The sequence below is a fragment of the Anguilla anguilla genome, chromosome 2 (genome assembly GCF_013347855.1).
Source record: "Anguilla anguilla isolate fAngAng1 chromosome 2, fAngAng1.pri, whole genome shotgun sequence".
NCBI lineage: Eukaryota > Metazoa > Chordata > Actinopteri > Anguilliformes > Anguillidae > Anguilla > Anguilla anguilla.
In genome coordinates, this window is record NC_049202.1 from 7,811,656 (window position 1) to 7,832,169 (window position 20,514).

General features: G+C 44.9%; 1 protein-coding gene across 3 annotated transcripts in view; it reads right to left on the minus strand.

Moving 5' to 3' along the window:
- Positions 1 to 18,468, minus strand: part of LOC118221605 — a 54,784-nt gene extending 36,316 nt beyond the window's left edge. Inside the window, exons 1-9 of one of the 3 annotated variants that reach the window (XM_035406825.1) lie at positions 17,510 to 18,468; positions 14,995 to 15,096; positions 10,505 to 10,666; positions 4,039 to 4,185; positions 2,443 to 2,634; positions 1,922 to 2,008; positions 1,309 to 1,427; positions 892 to 1,006; positions 201 to 278 (exon numbers count right to left, since the gene is read on the minus strand). In XM_035406825.1, the coding sequence (XP_035262716.1) occupies positions 201 to 278; positions 892 to 1,006; positions 1,309 to 1,427; positions 1,922 to 2,008; positions 2,443 to 2,634; positions 4,039 to 4,185; positions 10,505 to 10,666; positions 14,995 to 15,096; positions 17,510 to 18,034 (1,527 nt within the window). In that variant the 5' untranslated portion in view covers positions 18,035 to 18,468. The remainder of the gene's footprint in view (positions 1 to 200; positions 279 to 891; positions 1,007 to 1,308; positions 1,428 to 1,921; positions 2,009 to 2,442; positions 2,635 to 4,038; positions 4,186 to 10,504; positions 10,667 to 14,994; positions 15,097 to 17,509) is intronic. The other 2 variants (XM_035406824.1, XM_035406823.1) reach the window with 2 other exon arrangements.
- Between the last annotated feature and the right edge of the window lie 2,046 nt (positions 18,469 to 20,514).

A 20,514-nucleotide genomic window follows, 5' to 3' on the forward strand; every position in this document is an offset into this window, starting at 1 on the left:
ACAGAACCAGCTATTATTACATTAATAGGAACACTTTTCTAAAACGCAGTCCTTAGATCATTTGCTTACTTTTTCATTCTGTCGACCGAAGTTAGGTTGATGAGACGTTGCTCCCAAACACAACTAACAATAAAATATGTTTTTAAAAAAAAGTTTAAATAAAGGGATTAAAGTTGTTTAGTTGCATTACTGTTGCTCACCGCGATCTGGCTGGCTATCTCCCTGATTTCTCTGTCTCCACAGTTCTCTTGTTCATGTGTCCAGGGAGCACTTTTCTTCTAAAAGGAACAAAATGGAGGAAGTGAATCACCAAAGAAGTCACAGGAACTGCGTCCAAATCTTATTTAATGTTGTTGTGTACACGGTTGTGTAAAAAAAGAAAGAAAAAAAAAATGTCTGTAAGTATTTGAAAACGAACTGAAGGGAAAAATTTTTTAAGAGAGCACATACCAAGAACGCCCAAAATAAATCACCCTCGTAATGCTGATTTATAAGCGCTTGTTACATCCAACCAGTCGCCTTTTCTGGGTTTTAAATATCTCATAAAAAGAGAATTGCCAGAAAGCAAACACCTATCAGACCTCCGTCAGAGCCAGCTGTCGGCCCGCCAGTGCTCTGCAAGCCAGCGCTACGTCAGTCCGCTAGCGACAAGGACGTTCGCCATCCATTTCGCATCATTTTAACAGCTGACTGCAGCTGACCCACATCTGGAGACCCACGTCTTTTCTAAAATGGCCACTAGTGGGCCACTGCAGTTGCTGATTTCCCAGACACTGGCGAACCGTCATCTGCTGTGGTGATGGCAGACTGCTTGGGGGTCACAGTATGTTTTGCTGGATGGGATATAATTGGTACATTCTAGACATATTAGCAAGAGGTTTATATTTTTACCTTGTGGTTGATAGCAGAGATGAGGTTGTCTGCTTGCTGGTAGAAGGAGGAAACTTCTAGAGCTAGCTGGAGGTTTTCATGGTAGTCCTTCAAAAGTGACTGGACCTTCAGCCACCTGTACACAGACACCAAAGCCTGCTGTCATGACAACCAGGTCACTGCATGATTCAGTCCAATATACGGACGCAATCCGCAACCCCCCCACCCCCCGAGTCCCAAATGTAACCCCGCCCCGGTCGACAATCCACACGCTCTGGTAAGCAACCAGTACTGCACAAGTACAATTTTGGATGATCGAAAACATACAAATTATTTAACTGTGCTCGTCCATTACAGTTAATCTGCCAACCTAGCCCTGCCACCCACCCCCACCCCCACCCCCAAGAGCTCTGCTAATGAGTGTCTGGCAGGGCGTACATTTTGTTGATGTGCTTCCTTCTGACGGAGATGTTCTTTCCTTCCATCTTTCCCTGCTTCTCCAGCTTCAGTGCCAGGTGGTTGATTTCTTCATGGAGGGTCTGGTACTGCTGCTCGTCCTAAAGGATAATCACAAGAGACAGGCATCGTTGTAGCTGCGTTCTGGGTACATTTCCTGTGTTAGAGGAGGGTTTGGGTAAACAGGGCCCTTGTGAATTCCCTCTTATCCACTTCAAGAAGCTTGTTTGCATTCCTGAAATGAATTCTCGCAAACTCTTGCATCAATTGTCAAGAGATCCCGTTTGCATTGTACTTGCAAGCCCCCAGAGCTCATAACTAGCTTGTATTGTTATTTCTTTTAAACTGTCCTATATGTTTTATCCTTTTTTTTTAACGGCCTTCATGCTTACGGTCGAGATTGTTGCTGTTGAAAAGATAAAGCAGTTGTAAGGTCAAACAAATGTTTGAAGGCCACTCTGAATGCCGACTTGGCTTCCTCTGGATAACGTCCATAACAGTGCGAGACATAAGGAGAGACAGTTAAATGAAACGAGGGCACTCAAGACAGAACTTTCCGGTGTTTGTCTTTCCCTCTTTTTTTTATGATGCTCACCTCTTTCAGATCCAGGATTCTCCGTGTCAGCTGAATTTTGTCGACGTTCTCCCCGAGAACCCCCGCCAGCGACCGCTCCTCTTCCTGCTGACGCAAACGAAAGTGAGTTCCTGTGAGTTCCTGTGCACAGCTAGCCTTCATTAGAATAATGGACTCAGGTCTGCTGCGGGTTTGGAAACTATGACTTTTGTCGGTTGCTCCGCACCACAAGAGACGCAATTATCTCGCCGGGATAAAGATGAAGGTCTTCAGCTAAGGGAACTAATTGCCTCTCCTATAATGGAGAATGTTGTCACATGGTGATGTCACCTCTTGTAGCGAGCATTCAAGATGCGAAATAGAGTGAGGTACATAGTGGAATATACCACTATATATAGGTATATAGTATATAGCGAAATATAGCGAGGTGCAGTCTCTAACATTAGAGCTTGGGACAAAGAATTTGGCCAAAAGACTTTGACCTCGGACACAGCAAAAGTTGATAGTGGTGCATTGGCTCCCTGTGGAGGGGCGGAGCTTACCTTCTCCTTTATCCAGGTCTCCAGCCTATCAGCTTTCCTGTTGAACTGCTGCAGATTCCTGGCTCCGCCTAGTGCCTTCGACTGATTGGCCGCCATCTGCTTGAGGGCATGCCACTGGTCTTCGAGCCGACTGAGCTGCTTTTTCACCAGGTCCGAGTTCGGGTTCTGCGCACAGACAAGTTGCTCCCCCATCTCAAGATAGGATGTGAGAAAAATATATAAGATTAGGATGTGGACTCCAACCCTAACAACGCACACCTCATTCAACAGCTAGAGACCTTGCTGAGCTGCTAATTAGTAGAATCAGGAGTACCTAATTTTCATGGGATTGGAATGAAAACCTACAGGATGGTAGATCAGCAGGAACAGGTTTGGGTAGCCCTGCTTTATAAACATGATCCTAGGATTCAGAGTAAGCAGGGCTGATTTTGGATTAGTTTTGACCTTTCATCTCATAGTGGATAAGGCTAGGTCCACTGTAGGTGCAGTTTTTTTGTTTCAGCTCAGCACTATGATTCAAATAAACAGCAAATCATGGTCGTCAATCACGTCATGATCGTCTTTGCCCACACCGGCCCTTTTCACAGAAAACTGGACGCCGCTGGACAAGAGGAACCTGATCCTAGACCAGCACTCCTGCTCGAGCCAAGACGCATTACGAATACTGCTCGATGGACAGACGGCAGAATGAAAACAAAAATATTGTAGATTTGCGTCAGGCCCCAGTGTCACAGAAGGTTAATTATGGCCAATGTGCTCTTTCCAAAAGACCCCGCTGGGAGGTGAGGAATACACACAGCCCTGACGTTTTCTCCATGGAACCTGGGAAGCTGCAAAAAAAAGCTAGCGTCATTTCTACGAAGGGCGGGGGGGGGGGGGGGGGGGGGGGGGACAAAAAACGAGGACAGCTGTCTGATTTCGCCCGCAGCTGAACGAAGAGGGGAAAGGATGAGATTTCTAGGTGTTCTCATTGTTGTTGCCATGCATCGCTTGCTTTCAAACAAACACATGCCTGGTGTGCTATGGAGCTTATAACTAAGGCTACGGTTTTGGGTTTTGTCGGCTTGCAAAAAAAAAGCCCCAAATAATACACTCGCTTCGCTCTGAGAGGAGCATTACGACACCCCGTTGACTCATGCACAGCTGCGAAGCTAATGTGATAAATTTGACATTGGTGGAGTTTCCCCAGCCTTACTTTCCAGGTTCAAAACCTATGAGCCTGACCTGACAATTCATAACTTTCGGTACTATGAGCCTTACTTGGCTACTCATAACCATAGGGTACTATGAGCCCAACCAGGCTGCTCATAACCTTGCAGTACTATGAGCCACACCAGGCTACTCATAACCTTATGGTTGTATGAGCTTGACCAGGCTGCTCATAACCTTACGATAGAATGAGCCTGACCAGGTTGCTCATAACCATAAGGCACTATGAGCCTGATTTGGCTGCTCATAACCTCACGGTATTATGAGCTTGACTAGGCTGCTCATAGCCCTTCAGAACTAGGACCCTCCAGTGGGTCCCAACACATGATTTGGGAAGCAGTGATTTACATCTGGACGTTAGGGGCGGTTTCCGAACAGCAGCCTCACCTGGTTAAGCTGTATGAGGGTGTTCTCGAAATCCTTCAGATCTCTCTGGAGGGTCTGCGAGACCTCCCCCCAGTCCTGGAGGGGGGAGCGCTGGACGTCCCAGCCGTCTTTCAGGTCCTGCAGTTTACCTTTGATCCAGGCTTCGGCCTAACAGGGGAGAGGAGAAGACGACAGGTGAACGGGCGGCGGAAAACAGCCGCGATGAATCACGCTCCTGCAGAGCATGCTTCAGCTCAGCCGCTGCTCCTCCACATTGAGGGGAGTCCGTTGAGGAGGTTCGGGCTCTTGATAAGGATGCCCCCTGGGCGCCTCCCTTTGGAGGCGTTCCAGGCACGTCCAGCTGGGAGGAGACCCAGGGGCAGACCAGGGACATGCCGGACAGATTACATCTCCCGGCTGGGCTGTGATCGCCTTGGGAATCCCCCAGGATGGGTTGGAGGAACTCGCTGTGGGAGAGGGACGTCTGGGCTGCTCTGCTTGCCCTGTTGCCACCGCATCCCTGACTTTGACTAAGCAGTTAGAAAAAGGATGGATGGATTGATTCGTATTGATATTTTCTGCATTGCGATCTTGTTATTTTGCTAAGCTGCACATCTCGATATTGTGTGACCCTCTTGTATTTTCCCTTACAGGCTTAATTACTTTCCAGTTGATCCTAGCTTTTCACATTTGCGGTTTTTTAAGTATTTACCTCCCACCTCTAGGGTTACTGTTTACCTTAACCCTGATTTATGCGCTTGTATTTTCATTGTAATTCACTCAGGGTAACGGCGTCTGCCAAAATCCAGTAATGCAGTTTAATGTAAAAACAATGATGCACATCCAACAGAGTGCACTGTGCTACAAGGCTCTCCATCCAAGCAGGAATATTCCAATAAACATAGTCCATCTAATGCTATTGGCACCAAGACCTCAACTATCGTAGAACCAAATGACTGGGTCACGCAATGCTTTTCCAAAAGTCAATTTGAATAAATAAACATTGCATTTTGTTAGCAACAGCCGGTGGAACTTACGTGACATGTACATGACAACATCTGCCAGCTCCTGCAGAGTAACCAAGACAGGCTGTCTGAAGCAAATTCCAAGCATCTAACAGACAGACCAAGTGTGACTATTTCTCTTTCACTTTTTGACTCTAAAGCTGGAAACTCTCCATTATTTTTTTTTCCCATCGATGCCGTATTTTTAACGACACTGCAACATTTCAGTCCAGTTAAGAGGTCAAGAAAGAAACCTTCCTGTGTTTCTTTCAGCTGCAGACTGTCCTCTGGAAATATTGAATTGCCCAAACAGCGTGGAATATGCCTTTTGCAGAATGTGAGGAAGGTTAAACATACACCAGGCCTTTTTTTTGAGCATGCTACGTGCGAACCGTAAGCTTGCGTCGTAATTTCTTCTGCCAAGAGCCGAAAAGGCCAAAATCCTGGACAGCGTAATCTATCATCTGTTTTCTGAGGATTTTTTTTTTTTAAAAAGGAGTAACACTCTCGGAAACATGTTAGTTCAAAACTCTCTCCCATTTTTCAAAGCCATTTTAATGTACACTTTGAAGGGTTAAGGCTTTTTTTGGCAAGTGCACCGAGGCTAATACACACAACTGCTTCTTTTCAAACTCGTTTCTGGCCTTCGCCGCACGAAAAGGACGAAGTACAGGTGGCAAAACTCACACAAATCACACCCACATATGTATATGTGTATATATATATATTTCTTTCTCCTTTCTTTTGGTACAAACATTGTACATGGTCTTTAACTCAGAGGAGAATTGAGCCAACATTCTGACTCTAATGGGTTTTGGCTCCTGCAGTACTACATTTAGGGAAGCATTACATAACCTTTTTCCTTTTTTGTTCTTTTTAATAAAAAAAAAAAGTTTGAATAAATTTCATTGACTGTCACGCTCACAACATTATGCAAGTAAATTTTAAAAATGATTCTCACAAAACAAACACATGCAACATGTCTCTTTTACAAAAAGCGATGCAACAACAAAAATATGGACAGTGTGACCTTTTTAAAGATCCATTCAAGAATCAAAATATTATATACGATAAAATTGCAAAATGTGTGACAGTTATATTGAAGTTCATTTCTTCGGGTTTCTGCCACACCATGCTATGTAAGTTAACCCTTTAAAGTATGAGATCCCAAATATGGGATTAGAATGTTCTTAACTAAACACTCTGACGCTGATGTAACAATCACCACTGGTAATTGAAAGAAATGGAGTTTCCAAAACATTGACCTTTTGGCATTCCAAAAAGCCTGTTCTTCAAAGAGTTAATGTATCTTTGTCTGAAAATGTGCTATGAAGAAAATTTGGCCGTGCACCCAAGCCTTCAAGACTAAAAATATCAAAGCAGACAATTACATAAGTGAAAGGAGACCGAAGGTAGCAAAGAACTGGATTTCCTCCAAGCGTGAACTCCCTGAGAACTTAGCTTCATGTCAACGTTGAGTGTGAGAGGAGTGACGGCGAGATTAGCGTGTCATTAGCAAGTCATTTTCTGACGAAAGATCTGACATGCCTGGACGAGCTCAACGTCCCGCTCTGATCGTGACGGCTTCGTAGGTTGTCATGTTTTTAATATTCCAGTCCATTACATCACTCGTGTGCTTAGCAGAGACCTTTAAGGGTAACGGGCACGGTCGCTATTAACCGTTTATACACATAGACGTTAACCAAAACAGCTTGGGGGGGAAGCAGTAAAGAACGAATTAAGTGGGCCCAAGTTTTGTAGATAGGCCACAGCTACATGTTAATAAGCTTTTGGGTTCGACAAGATGCAGGAGAAGAAAAGAAGGAGGTGACCCTTTCAGAGGTGAGCAAGAACAGAGGAAACTGGCTTCACGTGGAATGCTAACGCTAATATCCGCGTTGTCGAGCTTTGTTGTGTGTCTTTACATAAAAAATGGCTCTTGTCACCAGTTAACAGATTCAACAACGTTTTCCAAAAAGGTTTATTTCAGGAAGTACAGCAATATCGTGGGTGGTTGAACAGCAATAATCACAGCAAAACCAGACAACAAAATTCACAATTTTCTTTAAAAACAGAAATGACACTCCACCCCACGCAATGTTTCACAACAGCACACTACTGTGAACATGACCTTCTTTTTAAAAACCAGTCCAGAAACCTGCCAGTAATGTCAATAACATCTGTTGATGTTTTAATTTTTAAGGCCTCTCCAATCTCTCCACACAGGCTCACATTACAATGGTGCTGATCGCCGTCATAACAACCATGTAGTAAAAGCTCCAAATGCCATTGTTTCCCCGGCCCTTCTGAAACAATGGGCTCATTTAAAAAATACTGCACACCTTACGTGGAATGTCTGGAGTCACTGAATCTCGCTACATTGCTATGGTTCCCGCCATCCTGTGTTAAGTATAGAGTTAGGGCTTACATTGTGTATCAGAGTGCAAGGCCTGTCTTCATCCAGCTTACTTACTTTCCCAGGATGTGCACTATATTTAAAAAAACAGAAGTTGCGCTATAAAACTTTTCCCACGGATTTCCATCAGCACATCCATTTTCCACGAGCTTGTCGTAATGTCAGACTGAAATGTGTAAAATAAATAAATAAATAAATGCACACATGAAAAATAAAAACCACTGAGCCTAAATGAGAAGTTGCAATCTGGTGGGTTTGAAAAAACGCTCCACATTACATTCTTTCATGATTTTATAATGTTCTGCACACTGACATACCCACCCACCAACTATACAAGTTCATAAACTGGCTCCACATTGGGTCAATAATTTACACGAGGGACATGTTCAGAATTCTCGTTTGGAGCCATAAAGCCCCTTTCTACAATGGCGGTGTTCCAAAACGACATCCAGAGTTCCCCCTTACTGTATGACCCACAAGGCCGAGCAAAGAGGAAGCGCATCAGATATCCTGCTGAGGGCGACGCTCGGGAATTCTTGCGTGGAAGTCAAAAAGAAGAAAAAATAAAAAAAGGTTTTTATCAAACGCAATGCAGAACAGATGAATCCTCCAAGTCCGTCAGCTGCAGGCGCTGGAGCCGCGCGCGGAGCACTTATGATTCACCGCGGTGACACTATCGGCTGCGGATCCAGTAACCGGCTGGCGCCACGGAAGCGACTCCGTGAGTCATCGACGAGGCATTGTGGGATTGAAGCAAAGACGGCGGAGGTTGGGAGCGCACACCTGGTTGCCTGGATGAAGAGATGAATCCCGAATAAGCGTAAAAATGGCTCAAGAGATTCCCGCCAGAGATGGTGCGCGTGAGTCGTTCATGATTATTCGGAATGGTTTAAGAAAATATGGGGGGCATCCTTCGGTCTCCAAGGAATTTGGAGTGTGAAAGCACCTTTACTTCCCACTTTAACTCAGTACACGTCCTGGAAAAGCATGTTTCTACTGGACCGTCATCGTCATGGCCACCGACCGGCCCGCCGCCATTTTACAGTTCAGCTCTGCAGTGGTCTGTTAGCGACAGGACCATCCACAGGCAGTTCTGTGTTCATTTTAAAGCTGACACTCATCTCCACTGCTCCACATCAGCTGTCCGCTAGTGCAGTGGTTCCCAAAGTAGGGGGTGGTGGTGGGGAGGGGGGGAATAAGTCCATTAGAAACCAAAAGGAAAATAGCATCCAAGTGGTGTAACCAAAACTGTCCGGGCGGGGGGTGGGGGGGGGTGGGGGGGATTAAAAAATGACCGATTACCAAAGGAGAGGCCTGACTGGAAAAGTTTGCAGTGGCAGAACGCTGTCATGGCGATTCCCAAAACACGGCTGGACCTTACAGCTGCTCAGACTCACAGGCAGTTTGCAGGCGCTGTTTGCTAGCCGGGACACACACACACACTCCCGCTCAATGCAGAATGGTTCCCCATGCACCGCTTAGCACAGTTAGCACAGCGCACCATGAGGCGGCTCTTTCCGCGTGCACTGACAGTCCGCACTGCTGAAGAACGGCTGCGCTTATTTTACAAACTGCTAACGTAAAACGTTTGGTCTCACTCAATCCATCAGTTGGGGAAATGAGAGAAGGAGAGAGAGTGAGAAAGAATGAGAGAAACAGAGAAGTAAGGAGAGAGAGAGAGAGAGAGAGAATGAGAGAGAGAAAGAAAAAATGAGAGAGAAACATAGAGACGTAGGGAGCGAGAAAGAGGGAGAAATAAGCAAGGAGAGAGAGAGAGGAAAATCACTCCATCCTGACTGACAGACTCCACGCCGGCAGGCTGAAGTCAGACCGCTGGTGATGAGATAACGTGAGCTCTGTGCGGCCCCAGGCTGGTCCCTGTGGGCCAGCGGCGTGCGGAGAATGAGCCAAACAATGACCTCACCCCCAAATAATTGCTTCTCTTGTGGCTGTTCCCTTCCCTTCCCTTCCCCTCCCCTCCCACACCCCTGTGCTGCCTACATGCTCAGTGTGAAGTTTTCTTCTTTTTTTTTTTTTTTAAAAGCGTTTAAAAAAACGAAGAAGCCCTTCCTGTCTTGGGCCAGGGAAGGCGCACGGCCTGTTTCCTCACACGTCTCTCCGTGTGCACAAAGCTCCCGCGTTTGTCGCGGACTCGAAACGGAGCGCGGCTGCTTTTCGCGGAACGGCTGTCTCCCCACTGCCAGTTTTTGTGGCAGAAGTGCAGAAAGGCGCTTCGTCTCCGACTCGCAGTGCACAAGCAGCGAGGTCTGTTCTTTACCTCAGCCTGATACACTTCGAACCTTTAATGCGCGAGGTCACAAATATGTGATTAGAATCTTCTTAACCGAAAATTCTAATGCTGATGTAGCAATCACTACCGGTTACTGAAGTCAATGGAGTTCTAGAACACTAACTTTCCAAAAACATTCCGAAAAACCTTCCCTTCAAAGGGTTAAAGTGAATGACTCATTCGTAGTCAAAGGGAGCTGATGCAAGCTACTGGATAGGCTGCCAGCTGGATGCTCAGAGACTGTATGTGTTTCCCATTACAACTCCTATTTACATCATAATCTTCAAAGGTACAGTTTGTGATTCTGTGCACAAATAATCATAAATGAAAACAAATGTACCATTATGCATCCATCTATTGTACCACAAACATCAAATTATGAGATGCACTCATGCACTTTATAGTCAGTATATTTGTCCATAAAACAATCTGGCATCCATAAATGTTTAAAAGCTATATTTTACTCTCGCCTTCAAGGAACATTTGACAGGGGTGTACCAAAAGATATATTATTTCATTACCTAACCCTGGACTTGGAGAGCTGCATGATGCGCTGGATTTTGTTTTCACCCTTGAAATTAGCAACCAGTTCAAACCCAAGAAACTCAGGTGAGGTGAGTAAGCCATGCAATAAATTGCCTTAACTGATCAATTAAGTTCTGAGCAACAACAAAAACCAGAATGCCCTGCAGCTCCCCAGGACCCCAAGGCTGGGGAAATGAAAGTTTAATTGCAGTGCTGGCTTCTAACTGGCCCGAAAGTGATGTCAATCAATACCTGCTGGACCTCCCTGTTGAAGAGGGTGTTGCATTGGGTGTAGCTGCAGTCGGTGTTGGCGGGGATGGGCCGTGAGCTGGGCGGGGCCTCCGAGGTTCCACAGGGCGGGCGCTCTTTCGACAGCAGGTCTTTTATCGGCGACGGGACTCTGGGCGGAGACGTCTGTCCAAAAAAAAAAAAAAAAAAAAAAAAAACACTGGTTCAGTGTCTGTGTTCTCACTTTCAGATGTGTCCTTCAGTTACCCATGACAGGCTTTGTGTGAGGAGCTTGAGTATTCTGATTGCTGGAGTTTCAATGGATCAGCAATGTCGTCCACAAGGGGTTTTTCCAATGACGCCACCATGCGCCCGGCTCCTGCCGAATGGCTGAAGCTTAGCCAGCATGGGCTTGGTTAGCACTTGAATGGGAGATATTGGGCGAGTTTCCCCCTCATCATTGTAAAGCGCTTTGAGTGTGAGAAAAGTGCTATATAAATGCAATTATAATAATAATAATTATTATTATTATTATTATTAACAAGAGGTATGATGATCAGGACACGTATTCATAAAGCATTTGAAAGTTGGAGCGCTTTTCTATGATCAGTTTTTTCAGACGCTTTATGAACATGGGCCCAGATCATCTGTCCCAAAATATTCAGGAGTAATTTGGGGGAAGGAACATTTTGGGGAGTTTCCATTTGAAGAACGTGTTTCTGCAGCGGGTTGTGTCATGTCAGTGTGAAATTTGATTAACTCTGATCTTTAGCGCAAAATGTGCAAACCCCCACCCCCCATCCCCCCCCCCACCCCCTTCCCTGATGAACGGTGAAGATCTGAAGTTTGAGATCTGAAGATCTGAGTTTGATGTGCTCACACTACACACGGTTAATTAGTCTGCTACTCCTGTGGACATTCTGAAAATAAAACGATGTTGATGTAAAAATGATGATCAAAAACAAACAAATAAAAACATAGCATGTGGAGCGAATTACTGGGGCATAAATAACAACGTCTTTAAATGTGTGAATGACATCATCTCCACTGTGGGCACCCACAAGCAATTTCTGACTCTTCTGAGCAGTGTGTGTGTGTGTGTGTGTGTATGTGTGTGTGTGTGTGTGTGTGTGTGTGTGTGTGTATGTGTGTGTATGTGTGTGTCTGTGAGAGAGAGAGAGAGAGAGAGAGGGAGAGAGAAAACACCTAAATTTAGCAGATGCTGCTGTTCAGAGTGACTTATACAGGTCGCATTTTTACATTTTACATTTCTCCGGACATTTAAACTGGACATTTATGGAAATAGTTCAGGGTAAGTACCTTCCTCAAGGGTACAATGACAGTGCCTCGGGAACCCAGTGTGTAACCTGAGTTAGCGTTTAGGGTTTTCAGTTCTGTATTGATGTATTTTTCTCCATGGAGAACCACACTAGAAGTAAGTGTTTTCAGTATTGCTTTAAAATGCTTTCCTCTGGCCTCAAATTTGCATGCAATCTTTTATACAATGCATATTTTTAATCAACAAAAATAAAATGAAATCCAACGCAACACATTTGGCTGAGCCAAGTGTTCTACCTGTTACTACCACACGAGGCTCTTCATTAGTCCCAGTAACGACTGAACTTTTAGTATTGTAAGGAAAATGGTTATTTCAAAGTTATTTCAAAGGGTGAAGAAAACAGGAACACGTTAAACAATCATTTCCCAGCTTTTCCCCCCCCCCCCCACAGTTCACTTTGACTCGCAGGTACTGCAAGGGGGTATCACTGGCTTCTGCAAGGGGGTATTACTGGCTTCTGCAAGGGGGTATCACTGGCTTCTGCAAGGGGGTATCACTGGCTTCCTTTTGAATCCCTCGGGGGTGTCTGACACACACTTGCGTACTCCCCGACCTCCTGTTTTCCACGAGGAGGGAACACATCGCTCCCTCTGGAGGGGCGGCCCGAACGAACGCCTCAAACCTCAGAGCCAGTGAAACGCAGAGTTCAGACGGCAGTTCACCGAGCAGCCAATACGAAGAAAGAAATGCTCTCTGTATCATGCGAGCACCCTGGCACAACACTATGATTGGCTAAATTACCATTAAATGAGATCAAAGTTCAGCACTTATTTGTGCTAAATTAGCCCTGGACCTCCACAAAAACCACACTGCTGGACTTCTTTTATTTCTGTGTAACTGCATTCAGGACTTAAAATAATTGGCCAGTTAGGTTTTGGCGGCCACGGACATGACATCACTTCCTAAATTCCGAGAGACCATTATCATATACACAGCTGGCTATAGCTGAACTTGTGCACATGCACGCACACACACGCACGTGCACACACACACACACAGGCATGCACATACACACACACACACACACACACACCACACACACACAAGCATGCACACACATGCACACACGCATACACATGCACACACACACACAACCACACACACACATGCACACGCACACACAGTGATTCATGGGTGTATCTAAAAGACGCATGCACACATACACACACGCACACACACACAGTGATTCATGGCTGTATCTAAAAGTCTAATGAGGGCGGATATAAGCAGAAAGACTTTTATGCATTTTCTGAAATTTTCAAGAAAAGTTTGTAAACAAGACCTTAATCAGGGGAGGAAAGGAAATAAATAAAACAGGTCCTAAAATGACATCATACCCACAGATGCCGAGCCTACCTGGAAGACACCGGAACCTTTCCAAAAACTCAAAGCTTCCGAAGCAAGAAGGTTCGCCAGCTCACAAATCACTCGGGGGCTTTCCAGGGCTCAGACGCATGCGAGCTGTCTGGCCTCGCATTTGCCTGCTAGGATTCCTCGAGGTCATTTTGACGTATTTATACGGTTTTCACGTCCCCGCTAAACCTCCACAGAGGGCCCCGCGTGCCTAACTGGCAGAATTATGTAGAATAAGTGGCCTGAGAGAAGGTTTTCAAAATTAACTGCCACTGGAACACCGATGGACTCATTAGCACACCTGTCACAAGAATAAGTGCACAGTAAAACGTCCAGCGATAATTCAACTCTCACAGAACACATATGAGTCCAATAGGGACAACATGTACTCTGTAAGAGTTGATTTAACACTGAGTATTTTGCTGTGTAGTGACCAACATCAGTGTAGTATCTATTATACCTGATGCTTCCTTGGGTGGGTCAAGAGCCAGCGAGATATGGTGCCTTTCATCCACGTAGTCAAAAAGCTCAACCACAGATTCTTTACACTCACTAGATATTCAACTCCTGTGTCAGTTCTGTCCTCTCTGCTTCTTAACTACAGGAGGCTCTTGTGGGTAACTGGAGTTTCTGACGTAGCGTTACAGGACATAGCATCCATTTCCACAGTACTGTGCCTGGTCACGCCTGTTAATAAATTTTTCTATGGTTGCATCATGGGATGGTTTCCGCTTCAATGGTAGAGAGAGACAGAACTCTCGATGTTAAGAATGTGCAGCTGAGCATCCGGTGGGTCTACAGTATCTGTGAGCAGAAACCCCTTCAGTGCTGACAAATAGGGTTGCCAGATTGAAAATTTGTAAAAAAAAAAAAAAAATAGGACAGCGTGCAGGTTTGGGACTGATGATAGTCGGGGGGTGGGGGGTGCTGCTGTGGGGGGGGGGGGGGGATTAGGGGGAGGTAGCTATAGGAACAGATTATTGACCAAAATTCACTACAAACTAACAGTAAATTCTTGTGATCAGTTACTCAGACCGGACATTGCTTTGTGTGATCGGGACCACAATAATTAGAAAAACTGACTGTTCTGGTCAAAAACCGGGCATGTGGCAACCCTACAGACAGAAGGAGAGTTCTGGGAGATGAAATCAGTCTTCCAGAACCTTCTGGAAGTACAAAGCAGTCCACTGAATGGTGGCACCACAGCACTGGCCCCAGTTTACAGCCACTGGCAACACTAGACTTTCCATGAGAAGCTTTCTTGGCTCGAAACGCAGTGTGTTCATATTTGGCCAAAATATTTCCGCATTTGCGTTGGGCCGAATCCAGGGCTGACCCAACACGAAACAACCAAACGAAAACTTCTGATCTGATCCTCATTTGTCGTCTCATTTTTTACATCAGGCATTAACTCAGTGGCCACTCTATAATTACAAAAAGACAGTCTGGACAAATGTGGATAAAGGGCTTATTTCAATCTAGCTGCAATAGGCTTTTTTTCTGAACTCGAAGGACCACATTTTAGGCATAGATAGTGCTTTCCGTGTTTTGTTTTACTTTGGTTGTGTGCTACATAACATTTTTGTCACTTTTGACAGCCACCAAACTTGAAATATTCTGCAAAAATTGGCAAAACAATACACCAAATAATTCAACAGCTTCAAAAAGGTTTATATGAATTATTTTGCAGTGAAAAACTTGTTGTGCACTTGCACACATTTTTATGACAAAGGGACAAAGCAAAGATAGAATGCCCCATTAGGGACCATACAGTCAAAACAGTGAATACATTTGATGCGATAAGGGAGGGCAGAATAAATACCTCACAAATGGAAGTGGTCGTGTCCCCAAAATTTTTTAATTCTGGTCCTTCTTCTATGTCCTTTCTTTTGTCCTCTGCAGTGATGTCTTTTCTGAGCAAAACCTACATAATAACATAAAATTTAACAGATATAATGCCAAATTAGATTAAAACTCATTTCAATTAAAAAGTCTTGCAATTTTGTATGTAAGACTTATGCTTTAAATACACACAACGTATCAATATTGAAACTAAAGAATGTAACACATTTTATAAAAACTACATAAATTAATTATTTCATGAACGATGTACAATTCGTAAATTATTCTCAGTTCACAAACCTTTTACAGTGCTCTATATATGAAATCTGGAGGAAGCTATTTTTCGATGCACATTTATCATTTCACTGACGGGAAAATGCGTATATAAGTCAAAGGGGTGATTTCAGTAACAATGAGAAGTGTCTGGATTGATTCAGTCACCAAGCGTGCAAGCAGACAGGAAGGAGCTGATTACAGACATTCAATTCATCTCTCCCCCACACAGATGTGCTCTGCAGCATAGAATGGCTATTATTATTGAAAACGTATTAATTATGAAACTGACTCGAGCAGGATGACACGGCGTAACTGGATATAGCCAGCTCGCATCAAATGTGGCCTTGTCTTGCATAATGAAAGCTCTTGCGATGACCTCATCGCTGGGAACGGTGGGAATAATTGCAACGCTGTCGGATAATCTTCCGTGGTTCAGCAGCAGGCAGATGTTCCGCGCGCCTGTGTTAAAACGTGTGTTCATTTATTACCGCTCTAAAGAGCCATCGAGAATGCATGGACTGCAGTGAAGAACATATTAAATATGGGACGCAACCCTCCGACCAAACTTGCGTTGTGGCACTCCAATTAACGCGCTTTCTTGCAAAAATAAATAAATAAATGAATAAAATGCAAAGCATATTGATCTAATTTTCAAACATGACTAATTTCCAGATCGCACAGGAAACTTGTTTAGATGCTGCACTAACCACCCAGCATTGCACTGTGTGTGTTTGTGTGCATGTCAATGTGTGTGCAAAGCTGTCTAATGAAAACAAGCTACCCTAGAATCCTCGTAAAAATCAACAAGTGGGATTTCAACTTAACAGGAAATACATTCAACAAAGTATTAGTTTCAAATATCTCAAATAAAAACAAAAAATGAAAGTCTGTTTTTATTGCGGATTTTTTTTCTGCGCTGTATACTAATGTAGGCTAATGTGTAAAAATGCATGATTACTTTTCATAGCAGATCTAAGTTTCAATTAAACGTAGTTACACAACACGTTTAAACGCGCAACTACGACCCAAAAAAGAGCCCAGAAAGTGTTCTATTTTATTTTTTTTATTTTTTGCTTAGACAATTATCAATAAGGAGTGATGAACGTAGGGAAGACTGCTTGTTCTCTGTTGCGGGCACTCCGGACAGACTATTCTGACAACGGCTCTGGGCTGTGTGAACAACGAGAAGCGCACGGTGTTTGCCTGGCGGCTTCACGTGAAAGCGATTAACGGGACAACTTTTTGCCGAGGAAGATCCATCTGTACGCTTTATCAACGGGGTTTATCCTGGTGATAATTTTAAACAAGCAACGAATTAGAGCGCCACGTGCGGATTTACAATTACATGAGTCTAGCAGCGAACAATGAAAAATGCTACCACCTGGAATCCAATCGCGCGTGAAAGGCTGGGGATGCGAGAGAGAGAGACCGCGCGCCACAGACGCCTCGCTCCTCTTTCTCCCGCTGCTCGCGCCGTGGATGGTCCCAGCCATGTTTAATCCATTATGCACTATTGCTGCTTACTTTGCTCAACCCATTGTTTCCATGAGACGTAATTTTATTTCGCCAATGAAACGGGAAACAACACTTTAGGGTTAATAATGGAGAGTATTGTCCTGTATTTATTTGCTATTTGCATTCCATGTAAAGTCATTGTTTGGTTTTTTTTTTAACCAAATGGAGCCTCGGGAGAAAACGCAGAAAAAAAGTGCTATTTAATACAACGTTGTTTATTATTAACTGTTAAAAAGGATTTTTCTTTAAAAAAAAGAAACAAAAAAACATCCATGTCAAACTGAAGAAATTGCCCAAATGCATTGCATACCTGCTTGCAAATTACTGGCATTCCCCTGAATGTGACAGGGCAGTAAATACATTGTCCTAACCCTGGCAGTGAAAATTATCCTGAAATGGATTGTTTATGGCATACCCAGTGTTGCTTACTTCCCATTACACTAATAGCATCGGATAGACAGGACCACGCTAATTAGCGACAGTTTATTTTATTTTGTCAAAAGAGTCCATTACAATAGTGGGTGACGGATGTGTCTGTCTTGGGTGTACAGATGCTTAAGTGAAGTGAAGTTTTTAAAGCTTTAATGACTCAGAATGCACTTTTCATTTATGTGAGCCTTTGTGGGGAGAGAAACAGATCTGAAATGTTATATAGCTCAAACCAGTGATAGAAATAATAAAAAAATACAAATATTCACTGTTACCTTAAGGTGGGAGTTGGGAGTGTTCTCACAGCTAACTCCAACAATCCTGGGAACAGGCTTGGCATCGACCGTGTTGTTATTGTTGTTGTTGTTGTTGTTATTGATGTTGATGCTCTCTGGTTTTGAGGTAACCACGGAGACCAGACAGTCCCCCCCTAGGTCTGGGGTGTCCCCTGGACTCTCCAGGCTCGCCGAAATTGTTATCTTCTTTATGGACCGAGAGGAAGACGTAGGAGAGACCCCATTCCGGTTGAGGTTGTCCTCCTTGGTGGGGTCGTCTGTCTGGCCCTTGCTGGTGGTCGCGGGTTCGCCTGTGGGGGAGAGCTGGGGGCTGTCGGTCTGCATTTGGGACTGGCCCAGGTAGAGGCCCACCTGGTCGTTCAGGCTGTTCTGAAGTTTGCAGCTGTCCAGGCTCTCCGTGGGTAAAAAGGCGTCCTCGAAATCCGGGCATTTGGGTACGTTGGGGACCGACAGCTTGGTCCCGATGGTAAAAGGCTGGATCTTCCTGACGATGCTCTCTGACATGATTTCTTTTTTTTTTAGAGGGGTATCACAGTTTTTCTGCTTTGGAAAGCTGAGGTAATACCATACAGTAAAACCCCTCAGAAAAGCAAACAAGCAGAAGTGTTTGCCCTGTCTCTCAACCCTCCTTCTCACTCCCCTCCCTGTCTGTCTGCAAACATCCCAAAGAGGGTATTTTTTTTTTTTAAAAAGAGTGAAAATAAAAATGTTTAAAAAATGAAAAGCCCGGGTGAAGCTCAGCTGTCCTCTGTCTCGTTCATCCTGGGACAGCGTCGGTGCGGACTCTGTCTTCGGACGCGGACGCGGGGCGGGATAAGACGGCCTCCTCCCGGGAACGCCGCGGTCGGTCTGGGCCCCAGACTGGTGGGGGGTCGGGGGGGGGGGGGCTGGCGGTGCGGGACGTGACCGAGGAGCGATTCCCCGCGTCAAGCCGCAAGGTCCAAGGGCTGCTAATGCGCTACCGAGCGCCGCGATAAGCAGGGAGGAGCGGAGAGAGAGAGAGAGAGGGAGAGAGACAGAGAGAGAGAGAGAGAGAGGGACTAACTGCTGGCACGCTGCCTGACAACGGCGTGTAGGAGAGAAAGAAAAAAAAACAAAAAGGAGGGAAGGAGGAGGGGGGAGGGTGCGGGGGGTGTGGAGGGGGGGGGGGGAGTTTTGTGTAAAAAAGGAAAAGTGGAGTGAAGTCACAGCTCTCTGTCAGAGCATGTGCGAAACAGGACCGAAGAGGGAAAAGGGGGCTGTAAACTTCCCCCTTTTCTAAATGAAACAGAGGGGGAAAAGTAGTGCGGCTCAGTTGAGGAGAGATAAAGAGAAAGAGAGCGAGTGAGAAAGAGAGGGACCAAAAGAGAATGTGAGAGAGAGTGAGACAGAGAGAGAGAGAGAGGGACTGGAAGTAAGTGAAGGAAAGAGAGGGAGAGAGAGTGTGAAAGACAGAGAGAGAGAGAGAGGGATTGTAAGTAAGTGAAGGAGAGAGAGAGGGAGAGAGAGTGTGAAAGAGAGAGAGAGGGACTGGAAGTGAAGGAGAGAGAGAGAGAGAGAGAGAGAGAGAGAGGGGCAGCGGCTCCTCTTTGGCCGTTCTCGGCAGGAGCTGTTTGAGAATGAGGTAATGCCTTTCAACATAAACAACACACACCACTGCTGGGACTTACCTCTGCCCTCATAATCTCTCTCCTCTGTCTCTGTCTGTCTCGCTCCCTCCCTCTATTTCCCTCTCTCTTTTTCTCTCTCTTTCTCTGTCACTCTCTCATTTTCCAAATATAAATGTGCTTTACAGGCAAGTTGTGAGGCAAGAAAACTTAAAAGTGTTGCTAATACATATTGATCTCTTTCCCATTCTCTTCTCCTCTCTCCGTCTCTCTGTAATTTTCAGATAGAATTTTACTGTGTGTGGATCACAAGAGTTGTGTTGTTAAAGCAGTAAAATGCACCCTGTCTTTCTCCCCTCTTTCTCCCCAACTCTTTCTTCTCTCTTTCTCTTTCTCTCTGTACCTCTCCTATTTTGCGACCGGTGCTGTTAAAAACTGTAAATTGCAGGAGAGGACCCGCAAGAATCAAACAGCCCAGAGCTCCAGATTTGTTTTCCATCTGCGTTTGTCCCTGAGTTGGGACTGCTGTAGGACTGCAGGAGCGCAGAACAGCAAGCATTCACCACGGGAGAGAGACAGAGAGAGAGAGAGAGAGAGAGAGTCAGAGAGAGAAAGAGAGAGACAAAGATAATTTTATTAAACTACTACCACCAGTGCAAAGATCAGTTTATAATACATGCAAAACACAGAAATTTATCATCGAAAAGAAAAAAAAACCAATCTCCCTCCTGTGCTACACACAACACCCCCGCAACAGCCCAGTAGTGACTGAAGAGAGAAATATACGAGAGAGAGAGACTAATGTGACTGATATCCAAATATCTGCTTAATAACTCATTTCTTATGAGGCTCATGGCAAGAAGAAAAAAGAGGCGGTTACATAACGCGATACTGATTCGTTTCATTTGTTTACTTTCGTCTATTAAAACATAGACATTCGCGGCTGAGGGTCATAAAATAATCAGCTGCAACGCAGTCAAATATGTATCTCCTCTGTTAGTTCTGCTGTTTTTTGCGCATTGGCACACACGCAGAGAGATGGAGATATCTCTGCTTGTTTTTTATATTCTCCCTCCAGCTGCGCCGTTGCACTCTGGGAAGAGTCATCGGGGTATTCGGGAGGCTGGGGTCATCAAAAAACGCTTTAATGTCGCTGCCCGGAGAGGCACATGTTCGGTGTCTCATCGATATCTTTGGCTACCGAGCCCCCCCCCCCCCCACTCCCCCCTCGAGCGAGAGCATCATTAGAGCATTCCTTACGGTAAGCGGAGGGTGACGGTTCTGCAGAAAATAAGCAGTATTTCTGTGAAGACTCTCCTCAAAAAAAACAAAAAACCCATCATCGTCTGAGCTTTAGCTCAGCATCTGAATTAAACGCATTCAGACTGGAATAAGGCA